The sequence below is a fragment of the Asterias amurensis genome, chromosome 2 (assembly GCF_032118995.1).
Source record: "Asterias amurensis chromosome 2, ASM3211899v1".
Lineage (NCBI taxonomy): Eukaryota > Metazoa > Echinodermata > Asteroidea > Forcipulatida > Asteriidae > Asterias > Asterias amurensis.
In genome coordinates, this window is record NC_092649.1 from 5,001,523 (window position 1) to 5,029,302 (window position 27,780).

Below are 27,780 nucleotides of genomic sequence, written 5' to 3' on the forward strand. Positions count from 1 at the left end.
TCTGGTCCTCAACAGCTCTAGCTGTGTCTCAGCCGTTTTAACACCACCACGTGACGCGTTCTCAACCAATAGGAGTAGCGAAACTGTCTGGGGTATTTATGAGTATTAGATAAAGACTGGTGCCTTCGATGATACACGTTTTTTTTATACAAAATGGCTATGCTTGTTTGTTATTCTACGTATACTTTTTCAAGGACAACTGCAATGGTCCCGCCGCGTAGTCAATGCAATTAACTCCGACAGTTGTATAATCATTATTGTTCTTGTCGTCCTCTGTGTCAGCTTGAGTATAAATGTGTGTGTGTCTGTTTTATCTGTCAAAAGGGAATAGAACACAAATAATCAGCTTCTTACTTCACAAAAGCGAGATATAGAATAACTAACGCTGGTTTTCTTGATCATTTTATTGCTGCATTATTTTTGTAACCTGAAACTGTTAAAATTCATTTATTTTTATCATTAGAAATTAAGTAAATTTATGTACAAGTTAATCTGCAATGACTCTACCTGTATTTTTCAAAAAACAATTACTAGGCTACTCAAATGCATATTAGTCTGTCCTTGTTTTCCCTTGTCTTTGTCTTTGTTTGTATGTTCATTTTACCGTTGCTTGATTGTATCATGTTTGTCTGTCCATCCCATTTAACCTTATACCTACATGTTGTCTTTAAACTGCTGTTTATTATTCAACCATTGTGTACATAATATATCATACCTCACACATTGCTTTTTTTCTTCTTCTTTTTTTCTCGACATAATGTACACTATTGTATTTTGTTTGTACGAGTATGATAGCATTAAATGTTACTGATTATATAATTATTGGTTGCTCCGTATCATTTATTTCCTGACTGTCTTTGACTGTTTTTGACTAAAATAATTGTACTTAATTTGTTTATTATTCTCCCTTTCCACCAATATGAAAGTTAATGTTTACTGACTTGAATCGAATTAAATTGACATACTCTTGACTGTTTTCCAAATTCCATGCTTGTATATATCCCATCAATCCCATCACATAAATGTATTTGAAGTGGTTACAAACTCAGTACAAATTTAACAATTAGTAAGTAGCTACAACTTACTGTTGCAATAAACATAACCCTGCATGCCTCAGAAAATGTTTTGAACATTTATAAGTAATGTTATTGCTAAATCCCAAATTAATGCTTATTGAATACTAATAACAATAGTTTCGAAGTCTTTTATAGCGCACGTATCTACCAAACAAGGTACTCAAGGCGATGAGTATACTTTTAGAAAGATAGGTTCTTATTGAAGTGATGAATTCTGAGAACCAATTATTCAGCACCTTCTAAGGGTTTACACGGTGCTACGGCGCATACAGCAGCCACAGCCAGGAACACATAGGAACCCTAGCCCTTATAGGACTCTTTCTCTGTACACAACTTACGTGATAACAACCATAACACAAAGAGGAGGTCCAAGGTCCAGTAAAGTTTTGTGATCCACCTATTCATCCACTGGATAGTCCTTATGAAAACTATTTACATGTTTCTCCTCACGTTTAAATGGTGTAGAATGCTAATGTGTCTAATACCATTCAAGTGCAATTGTTTTTCAAAATCCAAAAACATTCGATAATGTCACATTTTAATATTATGGTCTGTAACAGTGTACATGTTTACACACATTGTTTAGATGATATTCCATCAAAATAGAGTTGAATTTGATTTTTTCACAGATGCAAAAATTCCTTATTAAAATGTAAGGACCCATTTATTTTTAATGTCTGAAGACGCCATATTTTGTTTATTCCAAATGGGTATCAAATACAATGCAAAGGGGTAAAATTTGTTTAAAATATTTCTCAAACATACAACAAAATATCTACCCAGAAACCAAGTAAGATTAACAATTGCAAGGTTAAGTCCTTATAAATGAAACATAAAACATGCTAAATCATAATATTATACAATTGCAATTTTCAGTTGGATACAAAGAACCTTTTTCAAATAAGGTAGCATCGTGCTGAGTGATCACAAACAAAAGGGTATTTGACTATACAAACCGTATTCATATTTTAAGCAAGATTTATGTTCTTAGCCCAGCTTAAAAAGAGAGGAATGAACTTCGCCAAACTCTTTCTCTCAACCAAACAACTAAAAATCTCCACAGAAAAGTCATTAAAGATTAAACGTTATGAGATTAAAAATTCTTTATAAAGAAACATACAAAATTCATGCCCAAATTGAATATGTACAAAACAAAGTTGGGTCAAAAAGGCCATTTGTATTAAAAGTAGACCAATATACAAAACAATACAATCTGTGATTAAGAAGAACAATACTCAAGTTGACTCTATTTTATGAGCTACAAAAGAATAAAGTACAGCTGTGTGCCCCATATCATCATTCATCAGATTATGTGAAGAAACCTTTCACCAATGTTAAACTAAGAACATTGCCCAGTGCTATTTCAAAACGACCATTGCATTGTGAATGATTCTCAGTTATGTTTTTGTTCTGAACTCAATGTTTTAAATTTCCCTCAATTTTTATATTGATTTCCTTCTCAATTTATTGCATTTTAAAGCTGTTTTTGATACCTTGAATACATAGATCAAGACATTTGAACAGAATAATTGTTATAGACAATGTCCTCTTGGCGGTGTTTTTTTTCACATTTCTGAGTTGGCTCTGGAGTAAGCCATCATGAACTATAGGCAATCGAACCACGGTGCATTAAGAACGAACACCATTCGTTTTAACACATGTCCATTTGAAGACGCCGTTACGTCACATCAATTGACAAAGAACTTGGGACAATCAACACAATAAAGTGTATAGCATCACTTGAGTATGGATGGTGCAACTTCACTTTCGACCACAGCGAACTGCACTGTGACAAAACAGCACAGTGACGGGGACTCAAGCTTAAAAAAAAATCCTTGATGAAAAATTATAAGGGAACTGTCCACTCCTTGTCTGATAAGATAAACCTGAGCTTTGTAATATAAAACACACCAAGTGATATTGTCAAGGCCCCGTGGCTCCAATATCCTCCTCTACTACTTATAATTATCTACAAATCCAACACAATCCTAATGGCTCCTCGAGTTCAGCTCCTCGAACTCTTGTGGCTCCTCGAGAATGCTCCTCAAGAAAGTCTAACGTAATTCCTTAAATAGCTCCAGTCCCTAAATAATTATCCTTTACTAATTACAATTATTTATCTACAAATCCAACACAATCCTAATGGCTCCTCGAGTTCAGCTCCTCGAACTCTTGTGGCTCCTCGAGAATGCTCCTCAAGAAAGTCTAACGTAATTCCTTAAATAGCTCCACAGTCCGTAAATAATTATCCTTTACTAATTACAATTAATTATCTACAAATCTAACACAATCCTAATGGCTCCCCAGAGTTCAGCTCCTCGAACTCTTGTGGCTCCCCAAGAGTGCTCCTCGAGAAAATCTAACGTAATTCCTTAAATAGCTCCACAGTTCCTAAAATAATTATCTGGCTACACAGCTCCTCTAATAAGTTACAATGAAGCTCCCCAATATTTAATCTATAAACTCCAGAACTGCTCCAAAGCTCCCCAATATTACATCTAACTCCAAAGCTCATCAGTGACTATTTGGCTCCACAGCTCCCCAAATTAACATCTCATAAAATGGCAAATAAATCGGCGAATAATTAGTTTAATTATTCACAAAAATCTACATTGTTTCCTGTCTTAAAGTTTATAAACAGAACTCCACATACCTGTATTTATGCACTTCTCAGACTCAGCGGAGCAATCCAACAAACAATAATTTAAGAGATCAGCAATACGATTGTACACAACTGTCAAGGTCAAGGCCAGGATCGATACAAGGGTGAAGATTCACTAAAATCTGCTCTATTTATACTCTTTGAACTACGCGCCATACGCACAGAAAAGTTCTCACGCATAGTAATTGCGCCACGCCCCTACAAATCGGCGAGAGCAAAATTGGTTTACACATAACTGTTGCAAAACAGCTCAGAATCACATATTTATACAGTTTGATTCTGAATGAAAGTGCCAAAATATTCTCTGGTAATTATGCTTTCCATTAAATAAAATAATTAATTAATTAAGCAAAATTAGTTCCTAAGAAATCCATTCATAAAGTTCGAGAATGCATAAAACAAACCTTACTTTCATTGATAAAAATAGTATGACATCATCTCATGAATATTAATGAGCCTTACTGAACACTGTGCAGACGATAATCTGCCTCGTTTTTTTACTTAATTTAACCACCGGAAAAGTTTCATTCCAATGTGCACCAAAACCATAAAAGCTTGTTCAGTATGAAAAACTGTAAATCTACACTCATAAAGTAAGGTGTTTTTGTGGCTATTCACAAACTAGAAAATTATCTACCAGCTTCCAACCAATCACAGCAAAGTTAAGAACATAATAATAAATAATAATAATAAGACATTTGTAAAGCGCCTAATGCAAAAGCCTCTAAGCGCATTAAAGAAAACAATAAAATAAACAATTAGAGAAAGATACAAGATACAAATAGGCAAACTACAAAAAAGAAGCTTTAAACAAATGAGTTTTCAACAAGGACTTAAAACATTGTAAAGTATTAGCTTGGCGAATATGCACAGGAAGACTATTCCAAAGAAACGGTGCGGCGTAAGAAAAAGATCTGTGGCCATAAAAAATGGAAGAAGCACTAGTAGCAGAAAGCAATGACTGTTGAGATGATCGTAAAGTCCGAGTAGGGGAATAATGATGAACAAGTTCAGATAAATACGCAGGAGATTGACATGTTTGAGCCTTGAAAGTTAACAGAAGAATTTTGTAAACTGTTCTAAACTTAACCGGGAGCCAATGCAATTGCATTAGTACAGGTGTAATATGGTGAGAACGAGGCAGACAAGAAATGAGGCGAGCAGCAGTGTTCTGTACACGTTGAATTTTAGCAAGAACAACCGACGGCAGTCGCCATCTTGTGTTTGTGCGGCCATTTTGTAAGTTGAACAAACAGCATCGCGTGAGCGTTCAATAAAAAAAACCTCAAACGTGTATTTCATATTCAACGCGCGTGCAGAATGACGCACTTGTCATCTTGCGGTCCCGTGGCGTTTGTGCACGAAGCATCATTCGTGCGCCCTCTAGTTCTTATATATCTCTATGAACCAACGGCAGTCGCCATCTTAGATTTAATATAAACAGTATCTGACATGTGTACTTTATATAGAACACAATGTGTAAAGTGTCTTCTCTACACACCAGTGGATTTTTACCTCCAAAATACCTCTAAATCCAGTTAAAGTTATGGAAATAAATGCTGAAAATATAGTACATCTAAAGTAGAGTAGCTCAAAGGTAAGCCTGACGAAAATGACAAATTTCTGGGGACATTTTCGTCACACAGCCTTCCCCTAAGACTTTGCTGTCCTCAGCAAATTTAAAATACACAAAAACGTGCTGTACATAAATTTCCTCAACCTGTATACTCTGTAATATAGTACAATCCTCAACATTCAGTACTTTCAATTTTTACATTTACAAAGCATTGGCATATTAAATTACAGTCATTAAAATCTTCCCACTTTACTATTTATTTAGGCATCTTCTCTCTTCATCATAGAATTACCTACAAGATTTTACATGTATAAAGATCAACAAAGTAAAGTAGTCTGTTGCCCTGGTAGGACGTGCAGTCAGCACTGCAACGGAGGAGTCCAACCTGGGCTAAGTAGTCTGGTAAGGCTCCTCTCAATCAACTGCGAAATTTCTCTTTATTTTTAATACAAACAATTTGGTGACACTTCTTAAATTTCTCTTATATGTACAAAACAAGTAATGCATCTCAATGGGAAACTTCTTTAACAAAACACGTTTCAAACTGATTTCTTATTGGTCAATGATTGCAATTAATTTATAATGTTGAGCCTATTAGTTATCTAGTTAAATTTAACTTAAAGGGGGCCTTACTGCTCGTGTGGTCCAATCTCATACACACGTTTTGTTGTGTCATGGCGTACCATTCTCCCTTTCCTGTCGTACGACTTCACTGTATATTCTTCGGTTACCTTGATAAGTTTCTCCTTCAGGAGCTCCTCCAATCGTACCGGCTTCCATCTGTACTTTCTCTTTGTTGGGATCTCCTCTTCTTCGGACTCGTTAGAACTTGAAACACTTTCCTCCTCGTGGTCGTTGATCCCCTCCGGCCGGATAAGTTGACCTTTTCCTCGGAGGTTCCTTGTAACTGTAGGCTCTGGGTCCTGGTGTTGTTTTTCTTCGTCGTCAATCTCGAGGTCCGAGGCCATGAGGGACATGGCAGCCTCTGCTGCTTGTTCTTCCTCCTCATCCTCTTCCAGGGTTTGTCTTAGGGCGATTGCTGGAGGGAGTGATTGGGGGGGCATATCCGGGGTCGTTTCCCTTGACAGTAGTGGGATTGCTCTGGTCCTTTCCTCCTCTTCGGCTCTCCTCTTAGCTGGCGTCACCTGTTCTATCTCGGGCTGTGATCTGACAGCCTCTTCCATCCTTGTTGGGTGTTCTGCTTGGTAGTGCCGCTTCAGGGCGAATCGTTGCAGGTAGGTTTGCGGACATCTCCAGCAGTGAAATTTGTTCCGGTAGTCCATATGGGTCATCCGGTGATTGTATCTCTTCCCAAACCTCTTCCCGCATTCCTCGCAGGTGAAAATGCCTCTCTCATTGAGAATCTCTTTCAAATCCTGGAGCTCTACACTCAGTGGGAAGTCCATCATGTCTCTCTGTATTCCAGAAAAATCATAAAATATGACTCTGGACATTAAGTGTTTGTAAACAAACACGAAGCTGTTCCGTGTTGTTTTGCTTGGATTATGTGCTTCATTGCCCAAGGATTATGTAACTGAAAAAAGGTTTCAAAAAAGTTGTGTAGCTCTTGTTATAAAGTCTTACTTCCCGGTTGACCCATAAGTAAAGGTCAACATGGGCCCACAGCTACCAAAGATTAATCTGTAATGCCAAGGAGTCTATAAAATCGGTTGTGTAGATCTTGATATTATAGTCCCACTTCCGGTTGACCCAGAAGTAGGGGTCAACTTGGGGTCACAGTTTTCCAAAGCTAATATTTATTGCCTTAGAGTCTATAACTAATAGCTGTGTACTTTTTTAGATATGGGCTCACTTCCGGTTGACCCGGAAGTAAAGGTCAACATGGGGTCAAAGTTGTTTCAAACTAATCTTGAATGCCCAAGGAGTCCATAACTGAACAAAAATTGATAATCTGTTGTACAGTTCTTGAGATATGGTCCCACTTCCGGTTGACCAGGAAGTATGGGTCAACTTGAGGTCACGGTTTTTTTAAGTTAATATTTTATGCCTAAGGAGTTTACAACTGAAAATATTTTGAAAATCTGCTGTATAGTTCTTGAGATATGGTGACACTTCTGGTTGACGCGGAAGTAGAGGTCAACTTGAGGTCACAGTTTTTTCAAATTAATCTCCAACCAACAAGGAGTCTTTAAGAACAAACAGTTGAAAAGTCGGCCGTGAAGTTCTTGAGATATGATGCTGCAAAGATTTCTTAATTAATATGCAAATGAGGGTCACTGGTGGTTAATTAATAAATAATTTTAGTATGTTTTATGATAGGAATTAAGCTAAACATCCTAAAGCAGAAGCTTCCATCTAATATTATTTTACGTGTTTAAAAACACATAATTAATTCGACTACTCCTGCCGATAGGGGGCGCTCTTCATATGAGATATTTCAATTGCACGATTTCTGCACCGTAATGTCTGTATCTGACTCTGTATTTGTATGTGTACGTTGCAGATACCAAAACTGTCACAAAATGTCAAGCTATAATTTCCCCTATAGAACACGGCCCAGTTGTATGGCTCTGTCTGCTTCAACCAAACTCTGCCCATTTATTATACAACCACCATTCTCCGCTTACTTTGCAGGCGCTGAAATATCTGTGCAATTAGTTCAAAGCAAAGATTACATATGATAAGTTTCCCCGCGCACAAGCAAAAATATCCCTGCTAAGCTGTGAAATATGCTTTATGTAAGCGATAATATCCGTGCTTCTGATGTGTAAATTCTTTGCTTACGCAGTGAAGCAGAGTCAAAATGGACCAGTTTCACAAGATTTCCCCTCATGTACTAACAATCTTTTTTGACTTTACATGTTTGAAGTGTAGGCCTTACCAAACCTACTCACAGGGCAAAATTACATGGTTCTTATGACCACCAAAGTCTGCGCTTACGATCACCATTTTCCGCTTACTGTGATGTGCAAGCTTGGAAAATAATGTGCGAGCTTGGAAGCACACAAACAAAAGAAATCCCTGCTATAAGCAGTCTATTTCGCTTGACGTAAGCGCAGAAATCAATGCTTCAGCAGATTACTGAATCTTTTTCATTAAGCAAGTTCCCATCATGACTCGACTAGTCGCACCTCAAACCTAACTACGACACTTGTCGAGATAAAATACAGATTCTCAAGATTTGTGCCGCTATGTGCCGCAAAGGCAATATTAATTAGGTTGCGAATGGGTGACTAGTGAATTTTACTCCTCGACTAGTCGCACTTCAAACCTAACTACGACACTTGTCGAGATAAAGTACGGATTCTCAAGATTTGATTCTCAGTAGTCGCGACTCAAATAATAATTTGTAGTCACGACTTTAACACTAAAGCACACTAGTCGCCCCTGCGTACTTTTGTCTCAAGTAAAGCACGGTTTTCCTGCGAATGCAAATCAAATTTTTAAGTCGCTGTTTTCGCAGTGAGAGTTGAGCACAATTAATCAACTGTAGCAATTTTTTTGATGCGAATTGTGACGTGAAGAACACATTCCCTGCTAAGCTGTAAAAAAAGCTTTGCGTAATCACAGTTCCCTGATTACTTAAGCACTGCGATTCTTTCCTTTAAAAGCCATTGGCCCAGGACCAAACTACATAATAGCTTTTTAAACACAAAAAGCAGCTTAACCATGCCTCATGTTCAAGTTGTGAATCCAGGTGTTCTGCTCAATTTCTGCAATTTTGTAAAGCAAAATGTTTTGCCTGTTTATTATAAGCAGCTCTATAAAACTGACTCAACCACCAGAGAAACGATCAGCATAATAAAATCTCTGCTTTTGTATTCCTGTCAAAGATTTTTTGTTTGTCGATCATGGTCTAATTTCCGAAAGTAACGCGAAACACTGGAATTAGTTTAGGCAATTGGTCCTCGGCGCAAACAAGGTGACTTTACCCATAAAAATCATTCCAAATCCCGGGCGGTCTATTTTCGTCGTCTACGCTCGTCGCCTGAAACGGAGCCCGGTCAAAGACGCGCGACGCTCAGAGCTTAATACGTTTTTACATGCTTTGCTAAAACCATGTGCCATTTCTACCTCCATGCTTAAACTGAGACTTAAATAGTTTTCGTGACATTTATTTTTTACTCCTTTCTCAAAAACTTCAACAACACGGCAAGCTTTCAACTATCATTATCTTCCCTCCATGCTTCGTAACGTAGAACCATGTACATGTATGTAGACTCTCCTCCATACAAGAACATACACCAAAGATCGTGCTGCGCGAGGACAAAATCAGGACCGTTTTATTTTCCAGGAAAGAAGCTTCTCATGAGCCAAAAATTTGGGGAAAAAGAACATGTACAGATCGTTTTAATGTAGGTACATATTTCTGATTGTAAAAAAAAGTAAAATGTATGCCTTTATATATCGATTTCGTCGAGATTCCCGAAGGATTCGAACTCAGATCACCTGGGTAATAACACCCGCGTTTAACCGCGGCCCCATTGGATTTATCAACACGGACGTCGCGATTTTATTCCTTATATAATAACTGTATACATTTAATTAAATATTCATTTCTTTAATAACTCGGCTAATTGATTAAGAGATTAAAAATCATACGTAGAAAAATAAGTTACTTACTAAGCTTCAATTTAATATAGAACTCAAGTCTGTCATTTCTACCGTTTCTGAGATTATCTTGCCACAAAAAAAGTCATGCGTTAAACCTATGGCGTTTTGAAAAAAAACGTTTCTAAAACGTTTTAAAAATCTCGACGAAAACAATACCTGTTCCGACGGACGGTCGGAACAGCTAATAATAAAAATCTCGACAAAAACAATACCTGTTCCGACGGACAGTCGGAACAGCTAATAATAAAAATAATAAAAATCTCGACGAAAACAATACCTGTTCCGATGGTAGGTCGGAACAGCTAACAAGTCATTAGTATTGCTTATAATCTTAACTTAGTTCTATAGAAATTCTAGAGAATTTTTTTATAGAATTTTAATTCTATAGAAATGTTTTGTAAAGAATTCTATAGACCATTTTTATAGAATTCTATAGGACTTTCTATAAACAATTTTATAGAATTCTATAGAAATTTAGTCTCTTTTCTTTAACACCTGGAACTAGATTCTTTAGAAAATTTGATTTTTCTATAAACCATTGATAGAATTCTATAGAAATTAGGTCGCTTTTCTATAAACCATTTCATAGATTTCTATAGAAATTTTGTGTCGGTTCTATAGAACCTGCAATAGAATTCTATAGAAATTGTGTTGCTTTTCTATACACCTGCAATAGAAATCTCGCCTTTTCTATAAACCATTTGATAGAATTCTATAGAAATTTTGCATCCTTTTTTTATATAGAAAATGCAATAACATTCTAAAAAATGTTAAAAGGAATTTCTATAAACCATTTGATAGAATTCTTCGTGTAGATGTCCATTGTGTGGATCTGATCATCATCAAACCATGGGATCATCAGTACAAAGCTACTTGTATTCATGTAAACTTGCTTCAATACCTCTCGAAGTTCATCTGAAAAAGCTTGAACTTGAGAATCAGGGTTTGATGGGGCTCCTGTTGAGAGGTAATAAACACAGGTTAATAAATTCTGACACAGACTCTATCCTTGTGACTCCAAACTTGGACTTGAAGTCGGATTCAAAGATTAAGAACGTTACAATTTACTAACAGAAGCTCTCTACTGACCTGCTGATAACAGTACGTTTGATTGTTACGCCCTCTCTACTTTTGAAGTTGAAAAGTCTTCATATGATTCCAATCTAGTGTCAATACTACCTTTTCAACATTTTCATCTCATACATGTTTATCATAATCATAGATGTTTATTTTGTGTATCTTGAGAGTATCTACTAGCTACCTGTAGTCATGTCCACTTGCTTCAATGCCTCTCCAGTCACTTCTGCAATAGCTAGGGCTTGAGGATTGGGATATCTTCTATATATTTATTGCTGAAGAGCTTACATTATGTCATATAATAATTCTTAAACTCAAAGCGGCTTTGCTATTCTGTAAAAAAAAAATTTCCGTACATCAAAATGAGTTGCTTCAATTTGTCCTCAGTTTTCAGTATAATTGGGGTAACTTAAGCTTGGGGATTGGTGATCTGCTCCTGTCGCGCGCCACTCCTAGTGAGCGGTAATAAACTAATTTCAACACAACAAATTGTTTTAATTTATTCTTGGATTGTATTATGGGATAATATGAATACACTTTTGAGTTTTTGGGTTTGTTTTGTAATTTTGTTTTGTAATTTGTTTGTTCTGTGTTCGTTTCATTTTTTTCAAAAGGGGGGGGGGATTTAATCTTGAAACTGAAATATTTAAATGTTAAATGTAAGTATGTTAGACATAAAAAGTAATTGTATAGTAGAAAAGTATAGCTGTATAATACCTGTTACATAATATACATGTTGTATGACCTCTTTCTTGAAGGTTATTCCAGAAGCATCGGCCATAAAGACATTACTACCCTCTCCGATTGACATGTTGTTCACCATTGCCTGTGATTGGTGATGATTTAAGGTATGCGCATCAGATGATTGTGATCTCATTGCTAGGTCTTGGTGAATTGCATGAACTATGTCTAGATAAAGGAGAGATGGGAAAAAAACCAAAATTGTTTTGGACACATGATTCCAAATAGATGAATACAACAAAGTCATCTTCTGATTTGTTAAGTACCATGTCCACATTGTAGCTCACTTGTTTCAATGAAATGTCTTAAAGACCCTGGACACTATTGGTAATTGTCAAAGACCAGTCTTCTCACTTGGTTTATCTCAACATATGCATAAAATAACAAACCTGTGAAAACTTGAGCTCAATTAGTCGTCAAAGTTGCGAGATAATAATGGAAGAAAAAAACACTGTGTCACACAAAGTTGTGTGCTTTCAGATGCTTGATTTCGAGACCTCAAATTCTAAATCTGAGGTCTTGAAACCAAATTCGCGGAAACTTACTTCTGTCCCGAAAACTATGTCACTTCAGAGGGAGCCATTTCTCACATTGTTTTTTACTATCAACCTCTCCCCATTACTTGTTACCAAGTAAGGTTTTATGCTAACAACTATTTTGAGTAATTACCAAAAGTGTACACTGCCTTTAAAGCCATTGGACCCTTTCGGTACAGAAAAAAAAGAAAAGTCCACAGATTTACAAATAATTTACAGGGTTTACAGAAGGTAATGGTGAAAGACTTCTCATGAAATATTAGTCCATGAAATGCTTTACTTTTTGAGAAAACGGTAAAACAATATAAATTCTCGTTAACGAGAATTACGGATTTATTTGAAACACATGTCATGACACGGCGAAACGCGCGGAAACATGGGTGGGTTTTTCCGTTGTTTTCTCCCGACTTCAATGACCGATTGAGCCTAAATTTGCACAGGTTTGTTATTTGATATAGAAGTTGTGGTACACAAAGTGTGGGCCTTGGCACTACTGTTTACAGAAAAGGTCCAATGGCTTTAAGTCTCTGTGCAAGTGGTATATTCTGGAGGAGCTAGTTTTGGCACAGTATAGGAAGATGATGATTAAGGACCATGAAGAACCAAGCTGAAAAGTGAGTTTCTATTTCACAGACAAAACCCTAGCTGCAAGGTTTTTAATAGCCATTCATAAATACCCCAGACAGTTTCGCTACCTATTGGTTGAGATACAGCTTGAGCTGTTTAAGATCAGCTGGCTTCGCGTGTTGGGCGCGCAAGCTGTGTACTCCAACTTAACTTACGAGGAACGCAACTCATAGCTATTAGTAACATCGCGTAATGTGTGTGCACACGCGCATATTCACACCACCACCCGACGCACACAAAACATATTTTTTGGCAAAAGATTTTGAAAATTCGAAAACCTTTGTGTGTTGGGCGCGCAAGCTAATGTACGCCAATTTAAGTTAAGCGGAACGCAATTCATAGCTATTATTAACAGCGCGTAAAATGTTGCACGAGTGTATACACACCGACCGACGCGGAAAAACATTTTTACCAAGGATTTTGAAAATTCGCAAATGAAACAGTGTCACACTGTCTAAACATGTTAAATTATGTCGCTTTTAACATAAGGGCATTTATGAACGGGAATAAAAGAGTAGTGACTCGTTCTTAAACGGCCATTTAAAACCTTGCAGGGTCGTGGCCGTGCGATAAAGGCCCTCGCCTTCGGCTCAGGCCTTTATCGCTCGGCCACGACCCTGCCGATTTTAAACAGCCGTTTAAGAACCCGTCGCCTACTCTTTTATTCCCTTATTTAAGATCGAGACTAATCTTGTAATCCAATTCATACATGTCCCTTTCCTTGAAAAGCGTAATGTTTTTGTGAGTAATCAGAAAAGATATGTACTGTCTAAAGTGACTTTCAGTAAACTTAAAACATGAGCAATCCAGTAAAAGCAAACAAACTGTGTTAGAGTTGCAATAATTATGTAACAGTTAACTTCATATCATGTAGTAAAATGTGACAAAGTACATAAGTTGGTAGTAAGTTGGTTTTTATTTGACTTAAAAAAAAATAAAGGTTCTTGTTAATCTGTACCTTTACTGTCACAGTTTGAAGCTATCTCATTTGCTGTAGACGACATACTCTGATGCGGTATGGGTTCCTCCGGCAAATGGACTGAGGCACTCTGATGAGGTTTAGGTTCCTCAGGCAAATGGACCGAGGCACTCTGATGAGGTTTAGGTTCCTCAGGTAAATGGACCGAGGCACTCTGATGAGGTTTAGGTTCCTCAGGTAAATGGACTGAGGGACTCTGATGAGGTTTAGGTTCCTCAGGCAAATGGACTGATGCACTCTGCTGAGGTTTAGGTTCCTCAGGTAAATGTACCGAGGCACTCTGATGAGGTTTAGGTTCCTCTGGCAAATGGACAAAGGCACTCTTATGAGGTTTGGGTGCTTCTTCAAAAATGACCGAGGCACTAAAATGAGGTTTTGCTTTTGTTTGAGATTGAGGATTCATTTGTTCCTTCCTTCCTTTTGCGTTCTTAGGAATGGCCCCTGTTCTAGGAGAAGTTCTCTGAGACTGGACTAAGCAATCTTGTTTCTCAGTAGAGGCACTCTGTTGAAATGCAAGTCCTTCTCGAGATTGAGGTTTCAATTGTTCTTTCCTTCCCCTTGTGTTCTTAGAAATGGCCCCTGTTCTAGGAGAAGTTCTCTGTGACTGGACTGCACTAGTAGATGTACCAGGGATGCCAGCAAAGTACAAGAAGTTTCCATAGACTCAGTGACATCTTCTTGTTTTGATTCGGAGCTAGTGTTTGTTTCCTGCTCATCTTGAAGTCGTATCGTGGCTATTTTAAACTTTTTTCCCTGCCCTGTTAACCAAAAAAGAAAATTTGTCTGTTGTTTTGGTATTGAAAGTTTATTTTTTATTTATTTTTATTTTACATTGTCTTGAGCAAACCAAACTACTTTAAAAAATACTAATGCTTTATAAAAAATGAAAAGCAGTAGATTAAATTTTGACGAATTCTGCTTCCTTGTACCACACACCTAAACAGTGAACCTCTAGCTTTCTGTCTCTTCAATATTTTGGTAACCTTAATTATTAGCAATCTAACTTACCCTAGTTTTGGTTTCATTAACCACCTATTAATCAAATGACTTTTAATAATCAGAAAGGCTGAATGCCAAGAACCTTAAGGGGCAGAAATACAGTGTTTAGATTGGCTCACACTTACCACTTCTTGCCTTCTTGTTCCGCCCATCAACCCAGCAACTTGACGTAACTCTAGGTTGGTATCTTGCTGAATGCCAAGCACAATCAGAGACTGTTTGTTACAAAGCTGTGTGTTCAACAAAAAAGGATAACCAAATCACCTTAAGAACTACTTGCTGGACAGTAAAATTCCTTTATAATTTTTTGGAAGTTTCAAAAAGCATCTCTAAAGGTGCACACAAAATGTGGGAAGAGGTAAAAGATGTGGATATTTTTAATATAGAAATTTTGTGTGGGTGTAAACAATTGAGGGATTTGTTAAAAACTGCTACTGTATTGTATCTCAAAATTTATGTGGGTAAAAGTGTTCAAGATTTTGGTCATTACTACTTGACGTTTTAGTAAAATCTTCTTTTCTTCCTCAGATTTGAGCAATACAACCACAAGAGTCGTCATGAACTTATTTCTTCATGGCAAGTTCGATAACTCATTCACTTTGACTTGACGTTTTAATAGATGGCTTATAGACGACCTCAAGGCCATCGGCCTACAACACGATCAAGCTGTTCAAGCTGCCCAGGATCGGCCTGGATGGCAGAAACCAATTTCTGACATTGGACAAACCTGTGGTCACAACATCTCGAGCCGAGTTCAGCCCGAGTAGTGTCAACTGTATATAATTGTCACTGCAGCAGTTTGTGCAGTGAGTTTCGCTTATTCATGTGTGTTACCTTTAAGTTGTAATTAATATGTACCCATTTTGCAGTGCATGACCTTTCAGCCAAGTAGCCTAGTGACAGTGCATTAAGGTCATCCTGTGTATGCTAATAAGGTCAACGTCCCCCATAGCCCCACACAGAGTACATGTGTGGGTTATGTTATATGCAGTACATGCAGCCCATGCTTGCCCCCACAGCATTCCATTGTGCAGCCTTTTTACATTACATGTGGTTGTTTTAACATGATAGTTCCAGCTTTTCAGAAGTATTTCTCAAGTTCTCTATAATTTCATCCAGTGTAGAAAGCCCAATTCGGTAAGCATATTTTTCTCTTTATATTCTGCAACAGTTTGACTTACAGTTTACAAGGCAAAATCAGAGTTTTTAGACAAAGTTTTGCAGTCTGTTTGAACACTTTATTATGATCTTGTTCTTGACAAAGTTTACATTTGTACACATTTCTATTGTTAAATGCCAGTTCATGTATTTCCACGTATCTTGTTATTGTTTATGTTTGGCATTAAATTTCAGATTGTATCTTGACCATTGCAACACAAGCTTCAGTTTGACAAGTGTCTTCATTTGCTTCAGTTATAAGTTGTTTGGTTATGAATATTCAATCCTTTGGACTCTAGAGACTTTAAAAGTATGGCGAAACTCCTTGGTGTTTAAGTAAATGCCAAGGCAGCCACAATACAATCGAAGATTACTACCTGAGTGGATAACTAGTTACATCATGTCACAGTCACTTTCAAATGACTCATCATCGGAGGTGTGCTTTCCGAAACAATCAAGTTCAAAGTCAATCAGATCATCACAATCACATGGAAGTTCCCGTACATAATCAACATCAGCCTCGGCTAGGTCTGCAAAGATGGAGCTCGCTAGACAGGAAGCCGAACTCAAAGTTAAGCTTGAATTCGCAGAAAAGGAAAAGTTTCTGAAGCTTCGTGAGCTGGAAGAAGAAAAGCAGTTTGAAGTGGAAAAATAGAGCGTGAGTTGAGGGAGAGATTTGAAATGAAGAGGCAACTGGCAGAGAACCGTGCTGCTGCAGATGTTTTCACTCAATTTGAACAAACTGCATCTTGCCGATCTGAGCTTATTGATGTGCCGGTTGATACCAGTCATAATCTGAGGAAGTTCCTCGACGCAGAGAATGCTGACCCCGTTCCTGCAAGTGAAAACCCAGCACCAGTTCCGAACATTTCACTGAACCCCTTTGCAGAGCCCTTCGACACGATTCAACAATTCCCTAATCATGATGCGACGTTAGTCACCAACAGCTCACCAATCCAACATAACACTCCGCAGGATGGGTGGACCAAGATAGCCTCGTCACTTGAGAGAGTAATTACCCAGCTAGCTGAGAAGAGTATCCAGCAAGGTGAAGTAAACAAGCGACTTGCGGTCTCAAGCCAACTTCCAAAAATTAATGTTCCGGTGTTCGTGGGAGAGCCACTTCACTACCCACTATGGCAGAACGCCTTCAACGCCCTCATCGACTCAAAGCCACTAGACGTGGACACCAAGCTAAATTATTTGAACCAGTACGTAGCGGGAAAACCGAGACAAGTCGTCGAGCACTACATGCTGATTGGAACCGAGGAGGCGTATCAAAAGGCTAGAGATGTGCTTGCCGATAGATATGGCAACACAAGTGTCATCAGTTGTGCTTTCACGACAAAGTTGGAGAAGTGGAGCAGGATACCCCCAAGAGATGCTGTGGCTTTGAGAGACTTCTCAGATTTCCTGGACAAGGTCAGCGCCGCTAGACTTACGATACCGAGCCTTGGTATTTTGGATTTTCCAAAAGAAAATGCCAAACTCGTTGAGAAGTTGCCTCATCATCTGGACTCCAAGTGGAGAGAAAGCATTGAAAGGTGGAGATTTAAAGAAGGTCCAGGTACCTACCCCCCATTTTCGGAGTTTGCTTCCTTCGTTCGCAGAGCAGCTGATCGAGCTAACATGCCAGAGCTCAAGGCCATCACAAGGAGCAAGGACCCCCCAAGTCGACTAGCCAGACGAGTCCCCCCAGCAGGCCATCAAAGGGTCAGAGTGCCAAGGCTTTCTCTACGAAAACAACCTACAGTGAACGTCCCTCTAGTGAGCCATCCAAGAGTGCTGCAGGCCCATGTGTGTTTTGTGATGGCGATCATCACATTGAGAAATGCAAATCATTCAGGAGGAAACACTACAAGGACAGAAAGACGTTCTTCTTCCAGAGACGGTTATGTATGGGCTGTGCGTCCAGTGACAAGCATCAAGTTAGAGAGTGTAAGGAACGACGTAAATGTGAAACATGTTCTGGTAGTCACTTGACCAGTCTCCATCGCAACGACACGAGACAACAGCCGGTGAAATCTCAAGATGAGGAAGCGATGGTCGATAAGGACGAAAGTGTACACATTGCACAAAAGTTTGTGCCAGTCCTCATCAGAATGGTGAAGGTGATCACTGCATGATCATCCCGGTGATAGTTCGAACCAAGAACAACCCAAGTAAAGAGTCCATAGAGTATGCAGTTCTTGATGATCAGTCCAATAGCTGTTTTGTGAGCGAGAGTCTTTGTGATCGTCTTGATGTTCAAGGGCCAGAGACTCAGCTTCTTCTGACGACGATGCAAGAGCGAAACGCATGCATCACAAGCAACCGAATCCTCGGTTTAGAAGTTCTAGACATCGCCAGAGAACATGCTGTTGACCTCCCTGTCTGTTTCAAGCGTGACGAAATCCCTGCCAAATGTTCCCAAATTCCTAAGCCTGATGTAGTCATGCAGTGGCGCCATCTTGAGCCTATAGCCCAGAAACTGATGCCGTATGACCCAAGTATGAAGATTTCCCTGCTGATAGGCAGCAACTGCCCCAGAGTACTCCGTCTTAGAGAAATCATCGCGGGAGGAGAGGACGACCCGTATGGTCAGAAATCACTTTTAGGCTGGGGTGTAATTGGTCAGATGTGTAGATCTCCTCAAGTAAAAGATGATGCTGTCTGCAACAAGATGTTCTCGGCTGAAGCTTACCCTCACTTTGTGTATGGCACAAAAGTCAAAGAAGCGTTTGATGCTGAGAAAGTTCTGCGAGTACTGGAGTCAGATTTCCAGATGAGCACCAAACACAAGCCATACTCAGTGGAAGATGCAAACTTCATTAGAATTCTCGAGACTGGAATCACAAAGAAACCGGATGGCCACTACGAGATGCCTCTACCCCTGAAACAACATGTGTCCCTTCCCTACAACAGAGCGCTAGCTGAGAAACGATGGCAGCAGCTAACAGCAAGATTCAAGAAACGACCGAAGTTCTTTGACGATTACTGTGTTTTCATGAAGGTCGTCATTCAAAATTGTTCTGAGCAAGTCCCTACTGAACGTCTTGAGGTTCGAGACGGCAAGGTGAACTACGTTCCTCATACAGGTGTGTACCACCCTAAGGTCCTGATTTGATGAACGGCTTGGTGGGCATCTTGTGTAGATTCCGCCAGGAAGAAGTAGCCATCATGACTGACATCAAAGGAATGTTCCATCAGTTCTTCGTATCCGAAGATAACCGAGATCTTCTTCGATTCCTGTGGTGGAAAGATGGTGACCCAAATAACAAGGTTGTAGACTACCGGATGAAAGTTCATCTGTTTGGTGCAGTCAGTTCCCCTGGTTGTGCAAACTTTGGTCTCAAGCGAGCAGCCGATGATGGTGAAGAAGAATTTGGGCAGCAGTCTGCCAACTTCATCAGAAACGACTTCTATGTTGACGACGGCCTGAAGTCAGTAGCCACAGTGAAGGAAGCAATCGACCTGATCCAAGCCAGCAAAAGTCTATGTGCAAGTGCAGGGTTGAAGCTGCACAAAATTCTGTCCAATAAGAAGGAAGTGCTTGAATCTGTTCCCGCTGATGAAAGAATAACTGGAGTTAAAGATCTTGATCTTCATGTAGATCCACTCCCTCTAGAGCGAGTACTTGGAGTCACATGGTGCGTTGAAAGCGACACTTTCCAGTTCCGTATAGAATTACGAGATCGCCCCGTCACTCGTCGTGGTATTCTTTCAACAGTCAGCTCGATCTACGACCCCAATGGCTATGTAGCACCAGTGACATTGAAGGGTAAGCAGATTCTTCAGCAGATGTGCCGTGATAAGCTTGGATGGGATAACCCAATCCCAGAGAGTCTTCGTCCACAGTGGGAGAAATGGCGTCTTGAGTGTGTTCACCTTGAACAGTTGAAGATACAACGATCCTTCAAGCCAGAAAACTTTGTTAGTATCATGGATGCCGAACTTCATCACTTCTCCGATGCTAGCAAGGAAGGATACGGCCAATGTTCCTATCTCCGTCTTGTGAATAACTGGAAACGTTCATTGCTCCTTCGTCATGGGAAAAGCAAGGGTGACCCCACTGAAGCATGTGACCATCCCAAGACTGGAATTGGCTGCAGCAACCATGTCTGCAAAAACAAGTGAGTTTTTACGAGCCGAGCTTTCTTATCAGAACATGAAGGAGTTCTTCTGGACTGATAGCAAAATTGTTCTGGGATATGTGACCAATGAATCCAAGAGGTTCCACGTGTATGTTGCAAACCGTGTACAGCAAATTCGCAACGCAACCGACCCAAGTTCCTGGCAGTACGTTGACACACAATGCAATCCTGCCGATAAAGCTTCCCGTGGTTTGACTGCTGAACAGTTGGTGAATAAATCTACTTGGTTGCATGGACCGGAGTTTCTTCATCAAGGCGGTGCCCACAAAAGCCCACAAGTAGAAATGCCAAAGCTCGATGAGACAGATCCCGAGGTGAAGAAAGCTGTAGTCTACGCGACCCGTGTTTTGGATGCAAACAACAAATTCCCTGACCATTTGGAGAAGTCACGTTTTGATCGGTTCTCCAGTTGGCATCGTGCAAAGAAGGCTGTTGCTATATGTCTGATGTTTAAGACGAGGCTTCACCAAAGAAATTCCCAAGGTGTGTCTAAGGTGGTTGACATTCATCCATCACCGAGAGTAATCATCCAGGTGTCTGAGATGAAGAAAGCAGAGATAGAAATTCTCAAGAAAGTCCAGTATGAGCACTTCAAGAATGAAGTTGAAATTCTCCAACAGCTCGGAACAAGAGGAGAGTTCACAACGAGAGAGTTAGCTCGGAAACGTAACCAGAGTCTCAAAGCGACTAGTTCTCTCTTCAGACTTGACCCATTCCTTGACGATGCTGGTTTGATTCGAGTAGGTGGACGGATTGAAAGAGCCAATGTGTCATCAGAGTTGAAACATCCAGTCATCTTGCCTCGCAAAGATCACATCACTGAGTTAGTGATAAGGCATCACCATGAGAAAGTGCATCACATGGGTAGATGTACTACACACAACGAGATGCGCCAGAGAGGGTACTGGGTAATCGGCGGATCAGCAGCAGTTTCAAACTATATCGCTTCATGTGTAACATGTCGAAAGCTCCGTAGACCTCTGCAGAAGCAGAAAATGGCTGAGTTACCAGAGGACCGACTTCAACCTGCGCCCCCGTTTTCGTACTGTGCTGTGGACTATTTTGGTCCATTCTACATCAGGGAGAGCAAAGCGAAGTGAAACGCTGCGGTGCACTGTTTACCTGTATGGCGTCCCGAAGTGTCCATCTAGAAACAGCGAATTCCCTTACTGCTAGCTCCTTCATCAACGCCCTGAGCAGATTTCAAAGCCGAAGAGGGCCCATCCGTCAGTTGCGCTGTGATTAAGGAACTACCTTCGTTGGTGCCCGTAATGAATTGAAGAATGCACTAGCAGACATGGACCAAAACAGAGTAAGAGAGTACCTATTGGAGTCCGACTGTGAATGGATCCCCTTCAAAATGAACACTCCGCACTCGAGCCACGTGGGTGGTGTATGGGAGCGGAAGATAGGCACAGTACGTAGTATACTTTCATTTCTTTTCCTGAAGTCTGGAAGTCAGCTGGACGATGAAGCCTTCCGAACCCTTATGATCGAGATAGAATGCATCATTAACTCAAGGCCTCTAACGACTGCCAATCTGTGTTCTCCAGACGCCCCCGTACCGCTAACTCCAAATCACTTGCTAACCATGAAGCCCAAGGTTGTACTGCCCCCGCCCGGAAGATTCCAGAAGTAAGACGTGTACTCGCACAAGTGGTGGAAAAAAGTACAGTATCTGGCCAACGAACTCTGGGTGAGATGGAGGAAAGAGTTTTTGCACAACCATCAGGAACGCAAGAAGTGGACCAAGCCCGAGCGGAACATCCAGAAAGGAGACGTTGTCATATCCAAGGAGACCGACACAACCCGTAACCAGTGGCCCCTTGCTCGAGTGATCGATACTTATCCTAGTAAAGACGACAAGGTGAGGACCGTCAAGCTGTTGATGGCAGATGGTGAACGAGACAGCCAAGGAAGGCGTAAGCGCCCTCCATCTATCCTCGATAGACCAATTCACAAGTTGGTACTCTTGGTTCCTACCCAGGACAAATGTCTACTTCAGAAGACCAGAGACGTCCCCGACGAAGAGCCAACACGGACCACTACCTTGACTAAGTGAACTGTTTACCGTAAGAATGATTGATAAGCCATGGCTTAAAAATTTCCTTACTGATGCTGCGCTAAGTGTATAACTGATGCTGCGCACAGTTGAGGAGCCATGTCACTGCAGCAGTTTGTGCAGTGAGTTTCGCTTATTCATGTGTGTTTTAAGTTGTAATTAATATGTACCCATTTTGCAGTGCATGACCTTTCAGCCAAGTAGCCTAGTGACAGTGCAATAAGGTCATCCTGTGTATGCTAATGAGTCAACGTCCCCCATAGCCCCACACAGAGTACATGTGTGGGTTATGTTATATGCAGTACATGCAGCCCATGCTTGCCCCCACAGCATTCCATTGTGCAGCCTTTTTACATTACATGTGGTTGTTTTAACATGATAGTTCCAGCTTTTCAGAAGTATTTCTCAAGTTCTCTATAATTTCATCCAGTGTAGAAAGCCCAATTCGGTAAGCATATTTTTCTCTTTATATTCTGCAACAGTTTGACTTACAGTTTACAAGGCAAAATCAGAGTTTTTAGACAAAGTTTTGCAGTCTGTTTGAACACTTTATTATGATCTTGTTCTTGACAAAGTTTACGTTTGTACACATTTCTATTGTTAAATGCCAGTTCATGTATTTCCACGTATCTTATTATTGTTTATGTTTGGCATTAAATTTCAGATTGTATCTTGACCATTGCAACACAAGCTTCAGTTTGACAAGTGTCTTCATTTGCTTCAGTTATAAGTTGTTTGGTTATGAATATTCAATCCTTTGGACTCTAGAGACTTTAAAAGTATGACGAAACTCCTTGGTGTTTAAGTAAATGCCAAGGCAGCCACAATAATAGATGTTGCATCTTTACAAACTGAATAAACAACCAGGACTTTTGAAAATTGCAGCAAAGAATTTCAACAAAGTTTAAAAATACAAAAAGAGGACATATCTTAAACTTTGTTCAGCTGTAAATATTTTGTAGAATGTGTGCTAACAACACAACAATACAAAAAGTAAACTGTCATATCTTCACCAGGTCAATATGACAATTTACTTTTTGTACCAGTGTAGTTTCTTGCCTGCCAGGAAATGCCAAAGAATGCATAACCACGGTCACACTTTTAGATGGACAGGGTTTTCTAACAGACTAAAACTCTCTGATGTAACCTCTGGAAAATACTTCTCAAAAATAAATTCCATTAAATTCACAAAGCAAACTTTAGATTGTCAGCACTCAAATGATACAACCTCATACCTCAATGCCCCTCTTAGTGACAAAATGCTGATTTTTTGCTTGGATGTTTAGTCTTTCCTGGATTGTTTCCTTCAAGTCAGAGATGGTGGTGGATGGATGAAGTTGCAGACAGAGACTCTCCTTTACTGGATTAGAAACAAATATCTGAATATGATGTTCTTCAGTCTCTCTGAAAAACCAAACACATTTGTTTCAACAGATTATTCCCTCCAGGGTTGGGTACTTTTCGTAGAACACAAAACACAATGTCACACAGTTTGAAGACATATTGGTGGTAGAAAGCTTCCCTTTAAATATGACTTGGTGTGAGATGCTGTAGTTTTTGAGAAATGAGTAACAAGTCACCATCCCTGAGGCCAAAAGGAGGCGGATTGTTTTGAAGAAAGTTGTTTTTGCACATTAAAAACTGCAGGTCACCTTAGCGTACAAGTAGCGTTTGCGCAATGCAAGGGATCTATTGTCTTCTGTAGACCCGTTTAGTTTCACTTCCGAACGCATTTCCAAAAGATCATGCACATCCATCATTTTCATCATTTTAGAAGTCAAATCTTTTGTGCTTGTTTGTGCACATATTGAACCCCAAAATGATGGACACGATAGGCACCTGAGTGCTCTGTGTGTTGTGCTCGTGATCTATAAGGGAATTTTACAAAGTACACAAAACAACAATTTCTATAGCAATTAAGTTTTGAAAAAAAAGTGAGGTTGTTTCGGGCATGCTCCATTTGTCAGGGGAGTACTTCTGGTCATAAAATATGGGCATAAAATAAGTCCAGCATGTGACATCACTGATCACCATATTACAGTAGTGCAGAACAAAAAATTTAAAAAAAAAGGTACCATGTGTAATTAGCTTAAAAGCAGAATTAATGCTCGAATGCAGAAATATAAATTTTTTTTCTTTCAAACATAAGAGTATACGCTTATGAACAATAAAACAATTTTTTTTTTGTAGTTGTTTGTCACGATTTATATGTTTAAAAAATATATAAAGTTGTTTGGGGGGCTGACTCTGCCTACCCCTTTTGTGACGTCAATCGAGGCAGACTTTGCCTGCAATGTGCATAGTAAACACACGTGCAAAGTACATGTACGTCCAAGTCGTGAGTTGGTACATTTCAAAAAGGCATCGTCATCGTCATCGTCATCGTCTCCGTCATCGTCATCGTCATCGTCATCGTCATCGTCATCGTCATCAATCATGATTGCTGCTGCTGCTGCTGCTGCTGTTTGCTATTATTATTATTATGGCTTTAATTTACCCTCTTTTTTTCAAAATTGTGATTATCGGCACTAAACTTCTTTTTTTCCCAAAAACTTGTCATTATCGACCGATAATGAAAAATAAAACAAAATTAAAAAATAGGCCTTCAGCGCTCAGAAATTGGTCTAGCACACTTGGTAGTTTGCTGCTATAATTACAAAAATCCTACACACTCCCGCCGGTTGCAGGGATAACTATGGAGAGTTCCAAATATCAAAACAACTATTGGTGGCGGAGAAAGCGCTATGATCACTTTAAACAGACGGGCGTCTCCCAATCATGGCCCATATTGACTCGCCATAGACCAAGGCACTCATCACCTCCTTCACCTCCTTTTCTCAAAATTTTAACATCAATTATCAGTCGTAGGCCTACTAGCTACATAGTAGGATAACAGGAAAACTGTTCACAATCAAAAACTAAATGATATTTTAAAAATTAATTATCCAACCTTATTACAACAATTACACTTGCACTTCATTGTGTGTTGAACTCTTAAAAGTTCTGGTTTTACGTTGCGAGAGATAGTCCGCTATTTATAGTGCTAATGCACGCACGATATTGGAGCGACGTCATATGTTTTCACACTTTCATTGATTGGTATGTTATTGAATATTCAGAAGGTATGGCGTGCAAAATAAATCAAAAATCTCATCCAATTAATGTTAATCAAATTTAAATACATTTTTGTCCTAAGACATAGGCCTATGGCTACTAGATGAGAATCCGGAGATATCACAAGGCATAAAAGTAAAACACCCCCCCCCCCCCCCCCAAGCGTAAACACTTCAGAACAATCTGTTTTCCCCCATTTCAGACCAGCAATGTTTGGTTTCAGGAGATAAGAAACCAATCTGTTATATTTTCTCTTTAATGTAGACCTGTTTTTTTATTATGTTTATCAGAATTGATTTAGTCTGTAAATAATAATAATAATAAAATTGTTTTCGTTTTCACTTAAAATATTTTTTTCCCCCATTGGCATGCCATAGAATCCCAAATAGCAACCACATCACGTGATCTATCATCGACTGAAGGAGAATGAAACTCAATCTAGCACATGGTAATTTTGTTGAACTTTCGAGGTTGGATGTTGTCTCTTTGACTCATTTGATTGTTGGCATAATAATAATGCATTAGTGATTTAAATACAAAACATTAATCATTTTATAAATGTTTGAGCAACCCACTACAGGAAACTTTATTCTTGACATGATTAAGCATGACCAAAATACAGACTGGAGTAAACAGCAGAGCTTCTGTCACCTGCGGAGCTTGCGCAGTCTCGCGTTAATTAAAACGGTAATCAAAGTTGGGGTACGAAAACATATATAAGGGCCAATAACATTACCCTACGATACATGTAGATGACCGATAATGTCAAAATTTAGAAAAAAGAAATACAGCGCCCCTGGTACTGGGTCTAGACTAGTAAGCCACATGGACATGGTGCATGCAACAGAAACTGACGAGTGACGTCCTACTCATCAGGGCTAACCATCGACAAATCCTAGAACTACTATGAGCTCCGTTCAATTGGCTATCGTTCGCTGAGACGATAGCCGAACGATCCTCATAGTTCTAGGAGTAACCATCGACTACGTCCAAACTGTCATATTGGCATGGCATGGCATAGCCCACCTTGTTGAGCTGTTAATGGCTCCGCTTTTAAAGGAACACGTTGCCTTGGATCGGTCGAGTTGGTTTTTGAAAAGCGTTTGTAACCGTTTTTTATAAAATGCATATGGGTAGAAAGATGTTGTAAAAGTAGAATACAATGATCCACACAAACATGCCTCGAAATTGCGTGGTTTTCCTTTTACCTTGTCGACTAACACGTCGGCCATTTATGGGGGTCAAAATTTTGACTCCCATAAATGGCCGACCATGTTAGTTCGCACAGTAGAAGGAAAACCACGCAATTTCGAGGCAAACTTGTGTGGATCATTGTATTCTACTTTTAAAACATCTTTCCAACCATATGCATTTTATAAAAAACGGTTACAAACGCTTTTGTTTTGACCAACTCGTCCGATCCAAGGCAACGTGTTCCTTTAACATCGGTCTCATCAATGGTGACAGTGATGAGACCGATGTTAAAAGCGGAGCCATTATAACAGCTCAACAAGGTGGGCTAGGCATGCCATGGCCTAGCCCAGGTTGGACTCCTCCGTTGCATGCAGTGGCACTGACTGACGCCCTACCAGGGCTAGGCATGGTCCAGGGCTAGACCCAGTAACTGGGCGCTGTACTAGCTAGTACGACAGATGAAGTCAATTAAAAGGAGTACAGCGCCCCAGTTACTGGGTCTAGTCCAGGGCTAGGCTAGGCCCAAGCAGAATTAATAACAATGGTATGCACGAGCCCCCTGGCATGAAACGCCCATTGAGTCAGGACCAATTACTTACATAATACGTTGTAAAACCTCAGTCTCTTAAACCCACTCATTCCAAGTAAGTTGTTACGCTAACACGATCATGGTCGAATTGTTTGTGAAGCAAGGTCAACTCAAATGTACACTCACTTTAAAAAATTGTGTTCATTTTATCATAAGAATACACATTTTGATTTCTTTGTGGTTTAGCTGCTAAACAAAGAAATCATTGATAGATACCCATAACTGTTTAACTTACTTACCATGGTCACTCTTGGTGGATAATTGATGGTTATATTACTCTATAGTCTATAACTATCTAGGCTTAATAATTATATTAGGACGACGCCAGTGTTCGTACGGTACTGAGTAGGGCAAGTCAGTGCCGCTGAGCGTCTTTGCATGCTTATGTTTGTATTCGTCTGCTTCTTTGAACTGAGGCGACAAATGTAGGATCTCTCTCTGAGGTATCGATGTTATTGTACCGATAATTTGGATACACACCACTAAAGTGGTGGGGCAGTATTTTGCAATCTTGAGCATGGAAATCAGGGTATTCCCCCTTTTTAGACGATGAACACCACGCGTAGATTGCAGTGTGGGGGCGTAGGGCGCCCTCATGATTATCAGGGCCCAAATACATAGCTTGTAAGCACAAAATTTGCTAGCGTGACATTTCTTAATTGTTAAAACCAGGCTTACCAAC

General features: G+C 39.6%; 5 protein-coding genes across 6 annotated transcripts; 4 read left to right on the forward strand and 1 right to left on the reverse strand.

Moving 5' to 3' along the window:
* Nucleotides 1-391: 391 nt before the first annotated feature.
* Nucleotides 392-27,672, reverse strand: LOC139933995 (uncharacterized). Of its 2 annotated transcripts, none has more exons than XM_071928251.1 (7): nt 27,338-27,672; nt 23,437-23,605; nt 14,974-15,078; nt 13,877-14,607; nt 11,684-11,875; nt 10,791-10,846; nt 392-6,729 (listed from the first exon to the last, which is right to left on the reverse strand). In XM_071928251.1, exons 4-7 carry the CDS (start codon nt 14,250-14,252, stop codon nt 5,944-5,946), a joined length of 1,410 nt encoding a protein of 469 aa, XP_071784352.1. In that variant the 5' UTR covers nt 14,253-14,607; nt 14,974-15,078; nt 23,437-23,605; nt 27,338-27,672; the 3' UTR covers nt 392-5,943. The 2 variants fall into 2 exon arrangements, with proteins under 2 accessions (XP_071784352.1, XP_071784350.1); XM_071928249.1 differs by having other exon boundaries at nt 13,829-14,607.
* LOC139934140 (uncharacterized) lies at nt 16,688-17,989 on the forward strand. Its single transcript, XM_071928435.1, has one exon. The coding sequence runs from the start codon at nt 16,688-16,690 to the stop codon at nt 17,987-17,989; it is 1,302 nt and encodes a 433-aa protein (XP_071784536.1).
* LOC139934141 (uncharacterized) lies at nt 19,166-20,122 on the forward strand. The gene has a single exon (XM_071928436.1). It carries the CDS (start codon nt 19,166-19,168, stop codon nt 20,120-20,122), a length of 957 nt encoding a protein of 318 aa, XP_071784537.1.
* Nucleotides 20,154-21,239, forward strand: LOC139934142 (uncharacterized). Its single transcript, XM_071928437.1, has one exon. It carries the CDS (start codon nt 20,154-20,156, stop codon nt 21,237-21,239), a length of 1,086 nt encoding a protein of 361 aa, XP_071784538.1.
* LOC139934144 (uncharacterized) lies at nt 21,437-22,201 on the forward strand. Its single transcript, XM_071928438.1, has 2 exons — nt 21,437-21,742; nt 21,872-22,201. The coding sequence occupies exons 1-2, from the start codon at nt 21,437-21,439 to the stop codon at nt 22,199-22,201; spliced, it is 636 nt and encodes a 211-aa protein (XP_071784539.1).
* Nucleotides 27,673-27,780: the final 108 nt, after the last annotated feature.

Bases quoted from the DNA above. Each gene is read 5' to 3' on its own strand.
- LOC139933995 (XM_071928249.1), bottom strand. From the start codon at position 14,252: ATGAATCCTCAATCTCAAACAAAAGCAAAACCTCATTTTAGTGCCTCG. The intron at 11,876-13,828 runs GTACAGATTAAC...TCCTTTATCTAG, and splicing joins TTCAAACTGTGACAGTAAAG to ACATAGTTCATGCAATTCAC. The intron at 10,847-11,683 runs GTATTATACAGC...ACCTCTCAACAG, and splicing joins ACATGTATATTATGTAACAG to GAGCCCCATCAAACCCTGAT.
- LOC139934140 (XM_071928435.1), top strand. From the start codon at position 16,688: ATGAAGAGGCAACTGGCAGAGAACCGTGCTGCTGCAGATGTTTTCACT.
- LOC139934141 (XM_071928436.1), top strand. From the start codon at position 19,166: ATGACTGACATCAAAGGAATGTTCCATCAGTTCTTCGTATCCGAAGAT.
- LOC139934142 (XM_071928437.1), top strand. From the start codon at position 20,154: ATGAAGGAGTTCTTCTGGACTGATAGCAAAATTGTTCTGGGATATGTG.
- LOC139934144 (XM_071928438.1), top strand. From the start codon at position 21,437: ATGGACCAAAACAGAGTAAGAGAGTACCTATTGGAGTCCGACTGTGAA. The intron at 21,743-21,871 runs GTTGTACTGCCC...CACAACCATCAG, and splicing joins TGCTAACCATGAAGCCCAAG to GAACGCAAGAAGTGGACCAA.